The sequence below is a fragment of the Kogia breviceps genome, chromosome 1 (genome assembly GCF_026419965.1).
Source record: "Kogia breviceps isolate mKogBre1 chromosome 1, mKogBre1 haplotype 1, whole genome shotgun sequence".
Taxonomy (NCBI): Eukaryota; Metazoa; Chordata; class Mammalia; order Artiodactyla; family Physeteridae; genus Kogia; species Kogia breviceps.
Window position 1 is genome coordinate 60,711,506 of NC_081310.1, and position 21,137 is coordinate 60,732,642.

At 45.2% G+C, this 21,137-nt stretch overlaps 1 protein-coding gene, 1 non-coding gene and 1 pseudogene across 4 annotated transcripts in view; 2 read left to right on the top strand and 1 right to left on the bottom strand.

The window, feature by feature from the left end:
- HHAT (hedgehog acyltransferase) overlaps window positions 1–21,137 on the bottom strand; it is a 363,561-nt gene that overhangs the window by 141,467 nt on the left and 200,957 nt on the right. For all 3 annotated transcript variants that reach the window (XM_067032206.1, XM_067032195.1, XM_067032200.1), the window contains exon 9: window positions 20,842–20,877. In XM_067032206.1, the coding sequence (XP_066888307.1) occupies window positions 20,842–20,877 (36 nt within the window). The remainder of the gene's footprint in view (window positions 1–20,841; window positions 20,878–21,137) is intronic.
- On the top strand, window positions 11,541–11,626 carry LOC131747230 (small nucleolar RNA SNORD86). Its single transcript, XR_009332853.1, has one exon. It is a non-coding gene; the product is annotated as a small nucleolar RNA SNORD86 (small nucleolar RNA).
- LOC136793119 (nucleolar protein 56 pseudogene) lies at window positions 11,581–12,460 on the top strand (annotated as a pseudogene).

Consider the following 21,137-nt stretch of genomic DNA (forward strand, 5'->3'; position numbering starts at 1 on the left):
GAACCAACAGGAGTCAGAGCCTCTGGGCTGTATGGATGGTGGACGGTGTGGGTCTGTGTGCAGGAATGGGTTACATTTATACAGCTGTCTCAGCGCCTTCAGATAGGTATCTGTATGCTGAACAGCAGTGGCTTCAGTGATTACCTGACAAAAGCTCTAAAAGTATTTTCCCCAGTTAAAAGGAAGAAAACATTTTTTAAAAACTCTGCCACTTTAAGACAACCAGACCAGTTACCCACCAGCTCTCCGATGGCCAGGGTGAGGCACGGCTGGACGTGACACGCCAGTACTCCAGGCCTCTCTGCAGCAGCTCTCTCTGAGTCAAGGAGCTGGCTGCTGGCTGAGTAATTGCTGGAATTAGCCTGGAGACCTCAACGCCCACTGCCAAGATGCTTTTCCGGGCTCTGTAATTCAGAACCTGGCAGGGGGGGTGGGCGGGTAATGCTACTGGTTGCAATGCTCTTAGCATATTTACATGTTTTCTGTGGTTGTCACTTTGGTTTGATCTGGAACACTGTTTATTTTGTGTCTTTGTTTTTTAGTTCTTGGAAATACACCCGTGGGTATGCTAGACACAGGGATTCTCCCCACCTCCAAAGAAAAGAATCAACCAAAACCTTTGCTGTATTTCCCATGTAGATGCAGCATAAGGAGATACAGACACTCACACACATCAGCAAGAGCATCCCTCAAAGTAGCTTCTGTTATAAAAGGCCAGTCCAGGTCTGACATCTGATGTGCGGACAGAGCTTTCCGTACACTAAGCTGACTGGCTTCCCTCTCCTGCTCTTCTCCCTCCTCCAACCACAGTGATTCCAGCCAATGTCCAGAGAATCATCAGCTACGAAACATCGATTATTTTTATATATCTGTTTCTCTTAGATCCTTGAAAGCAGGGCACATTTTTTCCACCTTAGAAAACTGCAAGAGGTAACCGACTGCCACTTTACCCAGTCCCCTGTCCCCACAAGATTACAACCCAGTGGGTTAGAACAACGGGCTGGTAATTAACCTTAACGATATTTTACAAGGGTACCAAGTTCTTCTGCATAGACCATCTAACCCAGTCCTCCCAGGGTGATGATGGGTGGGCGGGGTGGGGGGGGCATTCCAGAACTCAAGACATTTATATTAAACAAAGTGCTGTACTAGATGCCATGGGTTTTTGAAACACTCAAGAAAAAGCGGAAGGGAGGAAGACCCACCCAACTATATTTTTAAAAATGATAGAAAGAAAATAAATAGTCTAGGATAAACAACAAGGTCCTACTGTATAGCACAGGGAACTATATTCAATATCCTGTGATAAACCATGATGGAAAAGAATATAAAAGAAGAATGTATCTATGTGTGTAACTGAGTCACTATCCTGTACAGTAGAAGTTGACACAACACTGTAAATCAAATATACTTCAAAATTTGTTAAAATAGGGCTTCCCTGGTGGCGCAGTGGTTGAGAGTCTGCCTGCCGATGCAGGGGACACGGGTTCGTGCCCCGGTCCAGGAAGATCCCACATGCTGCGGAGCGGCTGGGCCCGTGAGCCATGGCCGCTGAGCCTGCGCGTCCGGAGCCTGTGCTCCGCAACGGGAGAGGCCACAACAGTGAGAGGCCCGCGTACCGCAAAAAAAAAAAAAAAAAAAATTTAAAAAATAGAAAAGAAAATAAATAGTTTAGATTTGGCTCAGCAAAGAGAGTAGAAAACCAAGTCCTATCATTCAGTTATAAATATTGTACTTAGGAATTTGTCCAATTCCCCAGATTTCCCACTAGGACGCTCTTCCTTCCATATTCCACAACAACGGGGAAAGCTTGAGCACTGGCATTTCTAACCGGCTTAATCTTCCTGACTATGTCATAAATGTTTGCTTTCCCTCTGCAACTAGACCACAGGAAATTTAAGCAATTGCTTACTCTTCTGTCTCCTCACTGGCCTTAATGTACTCTGCATACAGTAGGAGCTCTGTGCATGGTGCTGAATAAAACAGAAAATCTAGTACCTTTAACTCCAGCCTGGGGCTTCCAGGAGACCAGAGTTCTTGGATGGCTCAAGTGCTCACAGGAATTTGTCCACTTTCACCAAGGCACAGAATCCTACAATTACATACGGTCAGAGCTAGAAGAGACCTTTTAAATCATAAGGTATTTTACAGATGAGTAACTGAGGCCCAGAAACGTAACGTGACTTTCCCAAGACCATGAAATGAATGGAAAAGCCAGGACTAGAATCGCGGGCCTCTAAAGCATCAGATGTGAGTAAAAAATGTCACAGAACCTAGAGATAAAATGAGGAACCTCTCCCCTCTGCCTACCCTGATAGAACAGAAGGAGACAGTATATATTTGCATCCCATCCCAACTGAATAATTTGCTTGTGTAATCAGATGCACTTCCTCAGCTAAATGCTTTCCAGTTCACTATTTGGCTTAAAAAATGATTAAAAGGTTCAAAAATAATTATCTATTTCCATTTCCAAAATGGATTTTACTGCAATAGACTCTGTATTAATAAACACATACAAATGTCACTCTATGAAAAACATATTGTCTGCAAATAACCTTTCAATTAGAAACAGACGCTGTGGCTTCCAGCATCTAAAGTGTTTTTAATTGAAATGGCCTGGTTGCAACTGAAATCAGGCTGGAGGCAAATTCTTTCTACTCAGGCTCTGTTCTGAAGGTCTGACCTTCCCTTGGGATTTTATGTTACTACTCTCAAGCACCCAGGGTGCACACACAGCCCACCAGTCCAGAATGTGCTCCTGAATCTGTCCTTTCAATACAGATCATCCTGTCCTTGCCAGTAAGCAGTATCCACGCTGACTTAGGAGGAGGAAAGGAAACTGTGCTGGTTGCAGTCTATGTGGATATTTCTCACTGGATCCAAATTCAACAAATGCTGACCGAATGCCTATTACATGTTAGACCCTGTGACCAGTACTTCACGCGAGCTTTCTCTCCTTACCCTTGAAGCAGATCGGATCGTAGACAGATAGATGGGAAGTCAACAACAATAGCCATCAGTTAGGGAACTGCCTCAAGTATTCCACATGCATGAACATATCTCAGGCAGTAAGTATCCTTATTATCTCCATTTTACAAATGATCAAACCAGGGCTCAGACCTAGCACATGGGAGAGGAGGGATTCATATCCAGGTGGTCTGTCCACAGCCTGTGACTCTGACTTCTATGCCAGGCCATATCTCTTGCCTTCAGCAATAAGACAGTCTACTCTTCTCCTGGGGTTCCTCCTCTTAAATAACGCTGGGGATCCTTTATCCCACAGTTCCTTTATCTACAGGCCAAGGGCCTTCCATATTTTCAGGTTTATGGAACACTTTCAAATACACTCTCGTCTACTATAGCACACGTTTCCCTAAATACCATAGTACATATGTCATTGGTAAATAGGAGAACAACGTCCATACAAAACACAAATTGTGTCCATTTATATGTATTTTTTCTTAGCTTGTTAATACTCAGCCCCAAGTAAAAGCATCTGAACACAAAGCTCACGAACAGAGCAGATTACATTACTGTACCAGGTACCCATTCATCCTGCCCCTTTTTCCTATTAGCCTAGTAGAGCCACATGCTCTGTCACAGACAGACATAATGCACAGTTCTCAAAGATGCAGTGTAAAAGAACATCACAAAACAAGGGCCCAGAGCCATCCATCTCAGTCATCACTCAAATCTGTGTAAAGCCTACAAGTACTTTTCCCCACCTCCCTCTAACCTTGCCTTCAGAACTCAGCAGTCTCTATCCCCCTTCCATCAAGGTACCGTCACCTTTTAAGGTAAAGGCTGATACTGCCTAGAATATTTATTCCTAGTAATTCAGTGTGACTTTCCAGTTGAGCTGATATCCTTATGAGGATTGTTGTTTTTCTCAGAGTTCTGGATGGAGTTTTGTAGATTTGGGGTGATCTATCCAACTCTATTTTTCCGTAAGTCCCGTTATCTTTTTGTGTGCCATTTTATATAACCTGAGATTTTTCAAGTTTGCATGCCTCGCATTACACCAGAAACACCTTGAACTGGTAGCACAACCAAAAGCATGAAACTGTATCCAGTTTCCTCAAAATTCCCATGGTCTCTGGTCAGCACTGAGTTGCTGTGAGAACACAGCGCTCTCGGCCATGTCCACTTAAATAGTCTCCCATACCATTCAGAGTTTTTAGTTGTAAACAACAGAATGCACTCTAGATAACTAGAAATAACAGAAGAGAAATTTCTTAAGGACATTAGGTCACAGAACATCTGGGTGGACAGTGAACCAGGCTGGGAGATGACTGGTTCACCACAGAGCCCCTGCAGGCCCTACTGCAGATGCTACTACCACCCTCTCCAGAAACAGTTCGGTGGGACGCCTCTCCTGACTGCCTTCTGAATCAAAGTTACCCCTTGGATGCATCTGACTGGCAGAGCCTGTAATATATTCTGGCACGAGCTGCCAGGGAGAAGCAGCAAGTGACTTTTTGACTTGTACTTTGAGGAGGTAGAGTTCAGAAGGCCAGACATTTCCCAAAGCCAGAAGGATGTTCAAAAGGTACTTACTGAGTAGCCAGAGTATGGAGCAAATGTCCACTCTACTTAGGAAGCAAATTTTACCCAACTCTTGGCAAACACTGATCTCCTGGTACTAGGCTGGTGCCCTACCAAGCCCCTCCCCCATAGCAGGTCGACCCCTTTCCTCACAGGTGTGCTTGCTTCGATGTTCTGTGTGATGCCCACCAACTCGACAGCATGTATCAACCTCATTGCGACAGACCTTGATCTTGTATGTTGACTAACATTTGGAAACATCCCCAAGGTTCCAAGGCTGCACTTATTAACAGGTCATGTTCAAAGGAGTAACATATTCCCACGAGCACGCCAGGATTTTGACAATCCCCCAAAAGAAATGATGGAGAAGAAAATCGCTACACTGACTCACAGCATCCTACCTCCTCCCTGGTACATCAGCAACTCCTCATTCCTACAGACTGCAGGGTATGCCCAACTCCCAGCTCGCTGACTGTCCCGTCACACATTCTTCTCATTTGGGTAGAGGTTTTCTAAATGCAAATGAATCTTCTCTAATTGATACAAAAGTTTTCATCATTTTAAATGTTGGTATTATTAGTATTATTGACATGTTAGTGATAAAGATCCTCCCACTCTAGTACATTAATTAATAGGCTACACTATGCATTTTCTACTGAAGGTTTTTTTCCCTTCAGTACATCAATTCCATTGTCTAAGTGAGGACTTCAGATATGTTAGGATACATATGAGTAAGTAATTTTTAACTGTAGCTACACTTTCCCAGCAAACTCTTTAGTCACCCATTTCCAAGTTACTGCTTAGAATCTGAGCCTGACTTTGATTATTTTTAAAAAAATTTTTATTGAAGTATAGTTGTGTTAATGGTGTGTTAATTTCTGCTGTACAGCAAAGTGACTCAGTTATACACACATGTACAATTCTTTTTTATATTCTTTCCCATTATGGTTTATCACAGGATATTGAATATAGTTCCCTGTGCTATACAGTAGGACCTTGTTGTTTATCCATTCTATACATAATAGTTTGCATCTGCTAATCCCAAACTCACAGTCCATCCCTGCCCCACTCCCCCTCCTCCTTGGCAACCACAAGTCTGTTCTCTATGTGTGTCTGTTTCTGTTTCATAGATAGGTTCATTTGTGCCATATTTCAGATTCCACATATAAGCGATATCACATGGTATTTGTCTTTCTCCTTCTGACTTACTTCACTTAGTATGATAATCTCTAGTTGCATCCATGTTGCTACAAATGGCATTATTTCATTCTTTTTTATGGCTGAGTAATATTCCATTGTATAAATGTACCACATCTTCTTTATCCATTCCTCTGTTGGTGGACAGTTAGGTTATTTCCCTGCTTGACTTTGATCTTTCAAACAGCATTCAATGGAGCTTATTTTAACAAACACATATCAACACTTCCCCCCCAGTTAATGGTCCTGTCTCAGGAGATGCTGATAGACAAAAATGACATCACAAATGGTCCTCATGGAGCTCACTGCCTCTCTGGGGATACAGGAAGTGCACCATAATGACGTGGTGGGGTAAGAGCTGTGAGGAAAAAGAAATCACAAGAGGCTGTGGATACATGTTGGAGAGCAAGGAGGCAACTCTGAAGAGGTGATGGATGGCCTGTGACTGAAGGGTTGAGTAGGAAACAGCCTGGAAGCAAGGGGGAAGGGGAAGAACATCTCGGGAGAGGATACAAAAGCCAAAGAGAGCATCGCCGGTTAGGGCGACACTGTTTGGCGTGACTGTGGCTGGTGCCAGGGCAGCAGGAGGGAAAGTGGGGGGAGCTGAGGCAGGGTCAGACCTTCACAGGGCTTGTATGGCCTGATGAGGAGAAAGCTTCAGGCGGATTTCAACAGATGACAGGACCCAACCTACTTTTTGGGGCATCTGTGGCAGCAGAGTAGAGGGTGGATTTGAGGAGGGTGAGGTGGGAGGCAGGGATATACACAGAGGCTAAGGTAGTCATTCTCACCATCCAAGGACTTGAATCAACGCAGAGGAGAGCGAGGAGGAGGGCATACAGTTCAAAAGTAAAAACAACAACAGCAAACAGCACTCAAGACCTTGCATGGCCTGATCCAGGACAACCTCCCAGCCTCCCTGTGGCCCCGTCACTCTGCGCTTCAACCACTAGGACCTCCTTTCTGTCCTTCCTCCTGGAATGCACCCTGCTCTTTGAGGATACTTTTCCCTCCACCTCAGCATTGCCTCCTGGGGAGCCTTCCCCCCCAGCCCGGGAAGCTCCTGTTCCACTCCTGGATCAAGTGCCCTACGCACTTGTAGGACCATGTGTCTCCTTCTCGGCACTACTGGCTACTATACTTGTCCACATAAGTGTATGATCTCCCACAGACAGCTCTCTGCTCCCAAACCCTAAGCTCCATGAGAGCAGGAACCATGTCTCTATTTGCTTACTGCTGTGTTCTAGCCCACAGTAGGTACTAAAATGATCTGATGATAAGTGAGTGGATCCCTGCATTTAGAATGATTGATCTCACCCACGTGGTATTGATTTGCTTGATTTAACTCATGTTTTTGAAGTGCCTGACTTTCCTCCTAAAAGCAGCATTTCACAAATGGGGAAACGGCAGCTGTGATATGAAAAAACTTGCTAGTCGAGTCACGTTGCCAGTAAGTGCCAGAGCTGGCTTGGGTTTGGGCTACAGCCAACTCTACCTGTTCACATCCATCCTGTGGACACACCACCTGTTGCCAGGTGCTCAAAGGAAAATGGAGGAGAAAGCAAGCTCACGGAGCTTACATGGCAATCATCAAACCAAAGAGAAAGCACCATCCTAGATTTCTCTTTACAAAAACAAATTGGCGTTGCCATTCAGTCTGCTGTCACCCCAGCAGATGAACAAGGAGTCAAGTGAAGTATAGTGATGGTGACAACAATGAACAACGATTAAGTGCTTACTCCACGCTGAGTGCTATTTTAAGCACTTTAAATGTATCAATGCCACCTAATCCTCAAAAAAAGCCTGTGAATTAGGTATTATTACTAATACTCATTGTACAGATGCGGAAAGTCAAGCACAGAGCTGTCAAGTTGGGCACAGAATCAACAGCGATGCAACCAGCATTCAAACCCAGGCAGCCCAACACCGGGAGCCTGAACCCCAAGCCACCAACCGTGACCTTCAAGACGGCAGAGCGCCCCAGGGGGAGCACCTAACCCCTCCAGCGGAGCCAGCAAGGGCTCCGCAAGAGAGGTGACCTCTGGACCCAGTGCTGAGCAGGCCTATATGGGAAAAGGGAAGCAAACACGCACAAAAAGAAAGAAGAAAATGAAGGAGCGAGTCTTGTTCAGGGAACAGAAAGAAGTTAATGCGCCTGCTCATGGGGCTAAGAGTTAAGTCTGGAAAAGGCAGTTGAATACATGGCTGTGGAGGGAGGAAAATGGCTGATTAAAACTGCCTTTTGTTGGTTTGTCTGTAAACTGTGTTTCGATTCAATGGCTGGACTGAGGGGACAGGCGGAATGAGGAAGAAAGTAAAGGTGATGTTCACAATAGAAGGGAAATGGAAGACGACGGGCCTCGGTTATGGTGCACACAGTACAAATGAGGAAAATGGGGCACATTCGGTTAATAATTAACAGGAGGAACTGACAGAACTTAGGGACCAAAATGGGGGATGTGAAGGGTGGTGACAAAGGGCTTTTCCAGACCAACCCCGAAGTTTCTGCATTGATTAATATGGGTGGGGAGCCATCCCTAAGATGGGGGGGAGAGTAGAGATGGGACAAAGGGGAGGTTGGGAGGGGGGAAGAGTAGGTAAGGAGTTCCTTTTGGGGCAAGCTGAACGGCTAATAAGATGGATGTTGATCTTTCAAGTAAGCAGGCAGAAATACAATTGAACACCCAGCATCTCTACAAAGGAAGTAGACACATGGCATTATCATGTAGACCAGCGTTAGCCAAGAGAATGTTCGTGATGACGGAAATGTTCTATATCTGCCTTGTCCAAGATGATAGCCAGCAGCTACACGTGGCTGCTGAGCACTTAAAATGTGGCTAGTGCAACTAAGGAACAACAAAATTTGTAGTTTTGTCGGACCTTAAACCATTTAAACTTGAATAGCCACAGGTGGCTAGTAGCTGCCGTATTAAAGAGCACAGATCTGGACAACAGGAGCGGCTCTCTAATAATAAAAACACCAAAGCTGCTCATCAGAGGCTGCCGAGATTGGAAGGGACCTTAGAGTTTATCAGGTATAATTTTCTCATTTTACAAATAAGAAAACTAAGGCCCCAACGGGAGAAGTGACTTGCACAAAATGACCGCAGCGAGAGAGTGGCAAGGCAGGTTAGAGCCATGGCCTTCTGTATCTGATCCAATGCCCTTTCCATTTCACAGGCTGCTTCTGTTACTGATGCAAAAATAACTGCAATTTTATTTAAATCTGGTGTGTGGAATGGTTGCGGCTCATGGGCAAAGCCAAGTAAAGATCATGTACTCCCCCTGCTGAGCGAGACATCCCAAACGTCACTGGGTAAGTAGCTACATCGGATATTTTAGTTGCAAATAACAGAACCCACTCTGGTTAGTTTTAATATGAAAGGAATTGATTAAGGAAGGATCAGCAGACTGCACAATCTCTGAGAGAGGGTCTCAGAGCCAGGCTTGGAGTCTATGCAGGTAGGTACTGTTGTCAAATCACACCACCACTGCTCTGATGGGGACCCTACTGTGCCCGCCACCGGGCTCAGGGGAGCGGCCACCCAGATATCTGCCTCTCCACGCTGGACGGCACTGCTGCCAGGATCACCAGAATGCATTCCACGGCCCCCTCCCTCCACATGTCATTCTCAGTAGAAGCGAAATAGAGGGGAGGAGACCCTTATGACAAAGGAAAGCAAGTTTCTGGCTTCTACCTGGTGCAGAAGCCCCACAGGTCAGAACAATCCCCAGGAATTAGGAAATGAATTTTTTTAAAAGGCACCGGGCTTCCCTGGTGGCGCAGTGGTTAAGAATACACCTGCCAATGCAGGGGACACGGGTTCGAGCCCTGTTCTGGGAAGATCCCACATGCTGCGGAGCAACTAAGCCCGTGCACCACAACTACTGAGCCTGTGCTCTAGAGCCCGTGAGCCACAACTACTGGGCCCACATGCTGCAACTACTGAAGCCGGCGCGCCTAGAGCCCGTGCTCCACAACAAGAGAAGGCCCCGCTCCACTCGCCACAGCTAGAGAAAGCCCGCAGGCAGCAATGAAGACCTAAAGCAGCTAAGAATAAAATAATTTTTTTAAAAAAAGGCAACACCACCACCACTTAACAAATGCCCTGTTGAATAAATACCCCATCTGTACTGGTTTGGACCATGGATTTTACAGCCCATCCCACTCAGCAGTATCCTTCCTTGACCCAGAGCTTTGTACGCTTAAAATTATGTCTCTATATTGCAATTTTTCTCAATTAATTCACCAGGGGCTCTTTTCAATTTTTTAAAGGATACATTTATTCACCAGCACATCTATATTGATAGAAGCTATGTATGGTGGGAAGTGAATTATGCATTTCGACTCTTGGAGCATGAAGGGTTTCTTTTCTTTTCTTTTTTAATCTGGATTTTCTAATTAACAAACTCGATATAGCACAGCCATGAAGATGAACAATTCTGGAAAGTTTTTCCTCAGAAGTGGTAGCAGTAGGAAGGAAGCAAGAGTGGATCTGAGAAATCTTCTAACAACTGTAAAGTAGTGTAATGTGAGGCTTAATCATCAAGGCTCTTCCATCCTAGGATTCTACAAAGGAAAGGAACAGTGATTGTGATGGGGGAAGCCAGGAAGGGGTTCAGTCTGTGACAAAAACTGAGAATGTACCAACCGAGAATATGAGGGGAGAATATACCAACTCATTATGCAACAGCTCTCATGAGCGAACCAGATGGAGTTCTCCTCCAGGCAGCCCCAAGGTGGGGGACCAGTGCTGTACTTAGATCGAGGAGGCCTCCTGTCCTGAGGGTGGCCGACATCCAAGGGAAGCGGCACAAAGACAGGAACACGGAGGGCTAAGAACTGGACCTTCAGAGACCCCACAGTGAAGGAGAGAGAGCTCACAAGACAAGATGGTTACCTGTCCCCATGAGAAAGCTACAAACACCACCCCAGGTGGACTTCCCAGAGCCAAGCCGCGCTCTCCAAAAGCCTATTGCCAGGTTCCACCATCGTTTAACTGCCTCCAGGTTCATGTCCGCATGTATAATCACACCTTTTACAACACACCAAGCAAACATAAACAGAAGGAAATTAAAGGATAGTGAGGGCTACTGTTACTCAACACAGAGTAGCTTTCACAGCAGCTGGTTGTCAAAGAAACTTCCCTGAGGAGTAAGGACAGGCCTGGGTCACCAAGCTCCAGCTCACGGTAGAGCAGCATGGTAATGGCTGAGGTTCAAAGATCACAATTTCACTAAATTCCTAGCTAAGCCTGACACAGACCCTGTTACACCCCTACTGAAAACCCTCCAGTGGCTCCTACCGCATCTAAAAGAGACCCTGCTCTTCTTCACGGTCTGGCCGTCGCCTCGTCCTCCAAAATCATTTTGGACTCTTGGCTCCTTTCTCCACACCCTCCAGCCCCACGGGCTTCCCTCCTTCCACTCCTCAAGGGGCTACTTCCCATCTCAGGGCCTTGGTGCTTGCCCTTCCCTCTGCCTGAAATAGCTCAGCCTCAGATCTCCCCTGGATGCCTCTTCCTGCTCACCCTTCTCTTACCCAGGGTCACCTACCACCTCCAAGAGGCCCTTCCTCACCATGCTCTCAAAGGGAGCTAGCTCTCCCACCTTGCTCTTCCATCACATCATGGGCATTACAGGGCTTGCTTAGTTGTTTTCTCTGTCTTCACCCACACAAGGCAAGCCAAGGGAGGGCAGGGGTATTGTCTAGCTCGTCATTGCTTTTATCCCAGCTCCTGGAATAGTGCTTAGACCACTTAATTGGTTGCATAAATAAATGGATTAAAAGAAAAAAGGATCACGGTGATGGCTGACCAGGGCTCCCTGACGTGTACAGGCCTCTGCTATGGGGGTGATGGCCAGTCCTGGTGTCTGGGTGAGTCCCTGGGCCCCGCACAGGGACCAACTTTCCAGAGCCCTGAAGACAAGGGGTAACACCCCAAAATATGGACTCATTTTCCACTCTACCTTCATCGGCAGAGCAGCTGCCAAGAACAAAGGCTGCATCTCCCGACACCTGGCAAACAAATGCAGTATTGCCTCACGAATTGATTGCTTCTCTGAGGTACCCACCAGTGTATTGGGGGAGAAGCTTCGAGAACAAGTTGAGGAGTGGCTGTCCTTCTATGAGACTGGAGAGATTCCACGAAAGAATCTGGATGTCATGAAGGAGGCAATGGTTCAGGCAGAGGAAGCAGCTGCTGAGATTACTAGGAAGCTGGAGAAACAGGAGGAGAAATGCTTGAAGAAGGAAAAGAAAAGGCTGGCTGCGATTGCCCTGGCATCTTCAGAAAACAGTGGTAGGACCCCGGAGGAATGGAGGAGACAAGTGCAAGAGCCAAAAAGAAGCAAAAGCAAAAGCCCCAGGAGGCTCCTCAGGAGAATGGAAGACCCATCTGTCTCCTCCAAACCCAAGAAACAGAAATCTTTTTCCAAGGAGGAGCTGGTTAGTAGTGATCTTGAAGAGACAGCTGGCAGTGGAAGTCTTCCCAAGAAGAAGAAATCTTTCCCCAAAGAGGAACCAGATAGTGACCCTGAAGAGTCAGGAAACAAGAGGGTCTCCAAGAAAAAGAGGAAATTCTCTCCCAAGGAGGAGCCTCTCAGCAGCGGATCTGAAGAGGCTGCTGCCAGCAAGAGCAGCAGCTCCAAGAAAAAGAAAAAGCTCCAAAAGCTATCCCAGGAAAATCAGAATGGACGTTTCGCTAGTAGGGCATAAATTACAGAGATATTTCCCAACCCATCCCCCATAGCCCAATAAAAATAAAAACAAATTCACGAATTAAAAAAAAAAAAAGAAAAAAGGAGATGGTTACTAAGTCATGTTACATTTTTGAGAAATAAAACATATTCATTAAACATTTTTTTAAATTAATGGTGCCAAATGCTCAGGAGGCCACTTCCCTACACTCTATGTCCTTGGGTTAGTCAGACTAGAGATACTGGTTTCAGCTCTGTCACCAAGGAAAGGAACTTTCTCAGTCCACTTCTCTACTCTTTTTTTTAATGGAATAAATATTACATTATTTTTAAATGGAGATATAATTGACATATAGCCTGTTAAAAACAAGACAATGGGCCCAATGTGGAGGCACTTATGCTGAGCATGGAGAAGGCCGCATCTGAGATGGACCTGAGAGAAGCAGGACTTGGATATGGGGGCAGGGTGGGCACTTCATGCACAGGGAACACATGAGCCAAGAAAGGAAGCCAGGGAATGGGGGAAAGACAGAAAGCAGCATTTAGACCCATTTGGCGGTGACCCAAAGGAGAATAATAGGGAGATGAGATGCAAAGGGAGCCTGAGACCTACCGTGGTGGACCCAGGACATGGGGTGGGGGGATTAGTCTGGTTCTGACAGAGGAAAGTGAATCACTGACGGGTTCTGAGTGGGAGAGACAGCATCAGGTAAGTCGTCAAGGGCTCAGAAAGGGATAGTGAGCTGCTTAAAGTCACACAGGTAGGAGAGGGGCCAGGACACAGGTAGGAGAGGGGCCAGGACTCAAACCCTGTTACCCCGATTCCAGAGGTGAAGTGGGGAAGGGGGAAGGACAAAACTAACCCCTACTACGTCCCCACTGTTTCCAGGCACGGAGCTAAGTGTTTTGCATATAGGATTAAACCTCACTACAGCCCTATGGGGTAAGAAGCCCAAATTACTGACAAAGGTGCGTATCTTTTCTCCAGAAACAAAGGAAAGGGTGATGTGAGAGATGGTGAGGAGACAGACTCAACAGGAACTGGAAGCTGACGGGGCCCGGGAGCAACGGTGGTTGCAGTCACCGTCTCTTCAGCATTCTGCCTGCATCCTATGATCTGCCTCCGTGGGGCCGCTTTGGGATCTGGTTTTCTTCACGCACATGTTCCTCACTTTTTATTGAAAACACTTTGTTACTGGAACACCACACAGCTCATTAGCTGCTGGTTTCATATTCTACAAGTGGAATGAAAGGAAGCTTTAAAAAGAAGGCTGGGGGCTTTCCTGGTGGCGCAGTGGTTGAGAGTCCGCCTGCCGATGCGGGGGACACGGGTTCGCGCCCCGGTCTGGGAAGATCCCACATGCCGCGGAGCGGCTGGGCCCGTGAGCCATGGCCGCTGAGCCTGCGGGTCCGGAGCCTGTGCTCCGCAACGGGAGAGGCCACAACAGTGAGAGGCCCGCGTACTGCAAAAAAAATAAATAATAAATAAATAAATAAATAAATAAAAAAGAAGGCTGGGAGGCTGCAGTCCCTGCAAAGGAGAGGAGTCTGCAGTGGCCAGGGACCAAGGGGACTTGGTGGCTCTGACCCAAGTGCCACATCTCTCCTCCCACTGCCACTAAGAGGGGATCAGCAGTGCCTAATAAGGGGCAGAAATGCAGAGTTCAGGCTCCCTCAGGCGGGGGCAGCTTTTTAATCAGCTCATTTACTTTTTATTTTTTTTTTGCGATACGCAGGCCTCTCACTGCTGTGGCCTCTCTCGTTGCGGAGCACAGGCTCCGGACGGACAGGCTCAGCGGCCATGGCTCACGGGCCCAGCCTCTCCGCGGCATGTGGAATCTTCCCGGACCAGGGCACGAACCCGTGTTCCCTGCATCAGCAGGCGGACTCTCAACCGCTGCGCCACCAGGGAAGCCCTCATTTACTTTTTATACCACTATTAAAAAATTATTTACGTAGACAAACAAAAGTTGAGTTCCGTGTTATATTTACACAATAACAAATTCAAAATCCTATGTAACAAATCAGGTATTTGGCCTCTGGGTTATCATGCTGTGTGTGTTGAAAAATAGATACATATTGGTTTTATCTTCCCTCCTTTTATATTTGTCTATAAAAATATACATAATGGTTTCAAGTATGTATTTAAGTTGTTTCTAAGCTACTAGACTGAATACAGATGCTAATTATCTTCCTGGTTCTTACTCCCAGGACCAAATGCCCACATTCTTCCTCAAGGTCTCCACTTCCAGAGCAGCTCAGAGCCTGAACAGGTCTCAACAGTCCTGAGGAGACACAGGAAAGCGAGAGGCTTATCCCCAGCGCTCTCCCTTCTCCTTCTCAGGAGGACGCCTTTAGCCCGAAATGAATCTCGCTTTTGACTCCCAGGCTTCTTAAAGATGCAAGGTGGACTCTTTTTACCATTTTGGACATCACACAATCCAAGACATATTTCAAATGACTTCTTTATCAGCACCGTTAACTATAGCAAATGGGGTGGTGAACTTCAGGGTGCTCGGAATAAAGGTGGAGAAAAACTACCCTGTGATTCATGAAGCTTCTGTTCTGCTGTGGGGCTGGTTTTATGAATGGGTCAGGTAGGTATAGGTTGTCACTCAGGGAAAGCCAAAAACCGTTTTGCTTATTTCAGAATTCAGTGAACCATTAATTCACACATCACAGAAATGTGCTGCCCTCTGACAATTCAAAGACCCTCCAGACCATGGTGGGATCCCAGGATCAACCTCCAGAAGAACAAAAGAAGACACTACAGAAGTGAGCAGCTGGCGCCTTCTACCTTCTCTCTCACCGGAACAAAATCACGCTTCAAAAGGGCACAGCTGTGCTGTTTCATGGACACATGAGCGTTTGTACAGGATTGAATCTGCACTATACTGAACATTCTCTAAGCAGAATCTGTTTGCTTATGCAAAGGAATTTATCTTCTGATGAGTGTATTAACTCCAGAGAGCTTCTCAAACAGCTTTAGGGCCATGCCTGAGGCTCACTGCCTTTTTCCATTCGCCTAAGAAGTACCCATGGCATCACTGCCACACTGCACTTCTGCTTGTCCTGACAGGATATCAAAACAGCCTCCTAAGGACAAAAGTAATGGCTCTGATGCACTCACACATGGACTTTAGAATAAAAAGTGATGGTAAAGAAAATTTATTTTGCTTTTTTTTTTTTTTTTTTTTTTGGCTGTGCCATGAGACTTCTGGGACCTTAGTTCCTCAACCACGGATTGAACCCAGGCCCACGGCAGTGAAAGCACCAAGACTTAACCACTGGACCACCAAGGAATTCCTGCTATTTTTTTTTTAAGTTAGATTCTTATTTGAAATGTGTATTTGAAATGGATTAAATAGCTAAATATAAACAATACATAAAATAAGATGAAAACACAGGTGAATATTTTCCTGTTCTTTACATGCATAAGCATAGGAGCAATTGTTTAAAAAAAAAAAAAACTGACAAATTTTACCTTTCAGACAATATGTAAGAGGGATGTCTCCAGGTTTTCTTTTAAAAGTCACGAGAGCAGCCTGTATTACTTAAACTGATTCCCCGACCTGAGGAACTCAGAAGGGGGCAGGGGGGTAGGTACAAAGCAATTATAGTATACCTTTCATAAAAGGGGTAGGGCTGGCTACAATTCTGGGTAAAATGAAATATGCCTCGGTCAGCAGGAATCAGACAGAACATCACTAGTCAATTCTACTTTCTTGCCAAAACTTAACTAAGCTAAATTTAAACAAGCCATCCTGTTATCTAAAATCAAAGAGCTGGTTTCTTCTGTAATCTCTTTTCCTAGATTGGTCACTTTTTTCCTTTTTCTTTTGTAGCATCACATTAAGAATTCCAGCCAATACTCTTCTTCTGAGGCTATTTCTTAAGTGAGTTGTGATTACTGTTTCCTGAAAGTCTTCCCTTTGGTTTCTATAAGATGCAGAAGGACTGAGCACACTGAGTTTTCCCACAGTCATCATAAAACGCCAATACCAAAAATGCTCACATTTCATTAAACGTGACAGCTCCTTCCTGCCCCATAGCTCAGTGAAGCACTTCAACAACTTAAAAGGAAACATGTCCCTCCCTGCAGTTGCCCAGGCTGAGATCACAGATAGAGCTCTTGGCTTTGTGGAAACTGATGTCATTCCAGAGAAGTCGACACTGCTTCCATCAACGTAAAAGATGCAGCTGATTAATTTCAGGCATGCTGCAGCTTCTTTCCTTCCAAACGCTAAGCATTCAATATAGCGTGACAACCCAGAGTACATGCTAAGAGTTTACTGGAGCCAATAAATGCAGTTAATTAAAAAACAACAACAACAAAAAAAAACCCTGCCAATTTCTCCAACATCTCTTCTTTTACAAAGGGATATATTTTCTTCTCCTGGCTGTCGCAGGACAAGAAGGGTCCCACAAGTACGAACTCACATTCTTCCAACCTCTAAGGTGCTCTCCAGCGGTATATTTCCAGGAAAAGCGCCATGGCCTACTGGAGTCACTAAGTCACCATTCACTGCTTTGCTTCTTCATTCCCCTGGCAATCATGTGCTGCTTCTCTCCACTCAACTGAAAACACTTTCTCTAAGTCTAAAGGGCACTTAAGACCTTCCGGTGGCTAAATACAAGAGCTCCTCCAATTAAAAAGAAAAAAAAAAAAAATCCCCACTCAAACCACCTTCTCACCAGCTGCCATGTCTTTCTTTCCTCCCTATCACAGCTTAACTTCTTAAAGGAGTTGTGGCTGCCATTCCCTCACCTCCCACTTTCATTGTGCCCACACCCTTCTTCAACCCCGCTGGCTTCTGGTGTCGACGTGCAGATGAAACAGTTCTCACTAAGGTGCCCAAAGATCAATAGGACTCAGTCCCCACCAGGCGTGACCTCCCAAATTGGGAGCAGAAAGGACCCATTTTCTAAAGACAGCTGCAAACAAAGGGGTTTGCACCCCATCCTGGGATTACTAAGAGATGGAGAACTGACTGCTCCCCCAACCACCTCCCTACCCCATGCCCTGCCCCACCCTATCCCCAAGCTGGTAAGAGGACCGACCAAGGAAGAGACTCCTTCGAGGCCCTAGGTTCCTGGCTTAATGGGGAGTGCTGCTGTATGTTGGGGGAGGGGATGAAGAGACTTTATCCAGAGACTGGGCATGCCTGCAAGAAGGGGAGACTTTTACTCCCACAGTGGATAACAGTGGGCACGTTGATTTGTCCTGCGTCTACCAGAGTAAAAGAAAGGAAAAGTGCAGGAAGATAGCAGGGCAGAAAGAAGCCCCAGTTCGGCTTGGTTCACAGAACAACCGATTAAGGTGACTAGTTGAGCATCTTACTAGCATGCACCCATAAGGGCCTCCTGCCAGGGCCAGGGCGTCCCAGCATCTGTTCCAGTTACATTAGAGGCACTTAACCCTTCCCTCCGCCTCCTCCCCACCCAACATAGGAAACACGGTTGGAGCCCAGAAGAAGGACAGGGAGGAGGGGTCCCAGAGGCAGACCACCCCTCCTCCTTACTTCAAGTTGCTCAAACCACGAGGCTGGCAAGAGATGAGCTCAGGGAAAGCTTTAAATCAAATGTCTGTTTTTCTCACCGTGGTATTCCCAGATGTAACCAAGGAAGTGGCACATGGTAGGCTTAATAATTTTCTGTTGAATAAATGAACAGCTTCTTCTTAGTCCTTACCCTCTGTGTCCCTTCTGCCTCATTTCATTCATTTACTCATTCAGTCACTTCTACACAAATGTTTGTTTTCTTGTTTGGTTGGTTGGTTTTTTTTATTTTTTTAACATCTTTATTGGAGTATACTTGCTTTACAATGGTGTGTTAGCTTCTGCTTTATAACAAAGTGAATCAGCTATACATATACATATATCCCCATATCTCCTCCCTCTTGCGTCTCCCTCCCTCCCACCCTCCCTATGCCACCCCTCTAGGTGGTCACAAAGCACCGAGCTGATCTCCCTGTGCTATGCGGTTGCTTGCCACTAGCTATCTGTTTTACATTTGGTAGTGTATATATGTCCATGCCACTCTCTCACTTCGTCCCAGCTTACCCTTCCCCCTCCCCATGTCCTCAAGTCCGTTCTCTACGTCTGCCTCTTTATTCCTGTCCTGCCCCTAGGTTCTTCAGAACCGTTTTTGTTTTTTTTTTTTAGATTCCATATATATGTGTTAGCATATGGTATTTGTTTTTCTCTTTCTGACTTACTTCACTCTGTATGACAGACTCTAGGTCCATCCACCTCATGACAAATAACTCAATTTCATTCCTTTTTATGGCTGAGTAATATTCCATTGTATATATGTACCACATCTTCTTTATCCATTCATCTGTCGATGGACACTTACGTTGCTTCCATGTCCTGGCTATTGTAAATAGAGCTGCAGTGATCATTGTGGTACATGACTCTTTTTGAATTATGGTTTTCTCTGGGTATATGCCCAGTAGTGGGATTGTTGGATCATATGGTAATTCTATTTTTTGCTTTTTAAGGAACCTCCATACTGTTTTCCATAGTGGCTGTATCAATTTACATTCCCATACACAAATGTTTGTTGAAGGTTGATTCCATACAGTTTAATTATGGAAATGTGATTGAGGCGTGTTCCCTGCCCTCAAAAAAGTTACTAGAGAAAGTAAGAAAAGTACAAACTTGCAGCTACCACAGCTATTATGTGAACAGTAGCACAGGAGTAATACAAAGTACCAAAGACATTAACTCAAAAAATCTAAACAACTCCCTGAAGTACACCCAGACAGTTTTTCTGATTGGTTTAGATATAGAATTGTCATGCCTGCCTTTCCCATGACCATTGGCCCTTTAACCCTCCTACTAAAATACATTTACCCTTGATGTGTCAAGGGTAACTATTTATACACTGCCTTCTGTGTGTGATATCCTGGAGAAAGCCAGGATAATCCAGATTCCTTGGGTCTGGGGTAGGCCAAGGATATTTCCATGTACAGCCTTGCATAAAGACCCAGAGAAAGGACAAAGTACATATGGCCTTGTTCGGAACACCACCATATGCAACCTGTCACAGAGGAAATGCTGCTGGTTTAGGATCAAGGTGATGCCAAAGATGTACATGTCCCCTCAGACAGCATCTTAACCACAGGGAGAAGGCCATGCATTGTGGAGAACTGAACTACTATAACATCTACCCAGAAATCACATGTGATTTACAATACTGTTTATTAGTGGACTCAGAATTAATTAGCATTTGGAACTACGTATTTGCAGAAAGTACATCACTCTACGTGATGTCTGGTTTCCTCGTGATCTTAGCTTATAGTCCCTCAGCAACCATTATTGCTCCCCACATATATTTTTGATAGGTATTTTTAATGACCATTTTCCACCATTATTAGAATAATAAATACATGCTCAGTATAATAAAAATCTAAAAAGTACAGCAAAGTTTATAGCAGGAAAAATATCGTGCATATTATTACCAACACTGTTAATCTTCCGGTATATTTCCATTTAACCTCTGTTTGATTTAATAGCTATCTGGAATTAATATGCCCCATAAGCCAACTCTGGTAAAAATCACCAATATACTAGGATATAAACTGCCATCTGTGATCTCTTTCAATTAGGAACAAGATTGTCTCTTCATGATTGTGAAACAACTAGTAGATTCAGTTTAAAAAGCTTAAATTCAGGCTTCCCTGGTGACGCAGTGGTTGAGAGTCCGCCTGCTGATGTGGGGGACATGGGTTCATGCCGCAGAGCGGCTGGGCCCGTGAGCCATGGCCGCTGAGCCTGCGCGTCCAGAGCCTATGCTCCATAACGGGAGAGGCCACAGCAGTGAGAGGCCTGCGTACCGCAAAAAAAAAAAAAAAAAAAAAAAAAAGCTTAAATTCAATGGAGGGAAAATTGGTCAAGAGGGTGGTTTAATGTATGAATGTAAGCTGGCTCTCTTCACTTATCTTAATAAATTTATTTATTTTTGGCAGTGTTGGGTCCTTGTTGCTGCACACGGGCTTTCTCTAGTTGCGGCGAGCGGGGGCTACCCGCGGCACGTGGGATCTTCCCGGACCAGGATCGAACCCGTGTCCCCTGCATTGACAGGTAGATTCTTAACCACTGTGCTACCAGGAAAGTCCTCTCTTCACTCTTCTATTTGTCTTTCCAGTAGCCCAATAGTTGGGTAACTATCATTTCAGATACAAACCCCTTTAAAAATAAATTCCTTTGATTGTTTAAAAAGGATATTCTTGTGTGATTCTGGGAGGCACAAAAAACAGTGCTAGTGGTGCTTTCTTGTCAAATATACGGTTGCCATTATTTATCAAGATATTTCACAAGGATTTTATTTTCATCTCAGTATTCCATAATAGACACGCTATTCCAATGATACATAAAATAAAAACTACTGGCTTACCTAACTAAGAAATCATGCAGTCCAACGTCAAAATACCTGTTAAAGGGAGACAAAGACAAGCATATCAATAGAAGATATTCACAGCAATGGTGGACTTGACCAAAAATATATCATTTACATTTGGAACATGGTGAATATATGCATTACTCCATGACAGTGGTTCTCAAAGTAGACCCCTGAAGCAGCCACAGCAGCATTCCCTGGGCTAATTCTCAGTCCCCACCCTCACACACTGATTCAGAAATTCAGGGGATGAGGCTCAGCAATTAGGTTTAACAAGCCTGCCAGATGATTCT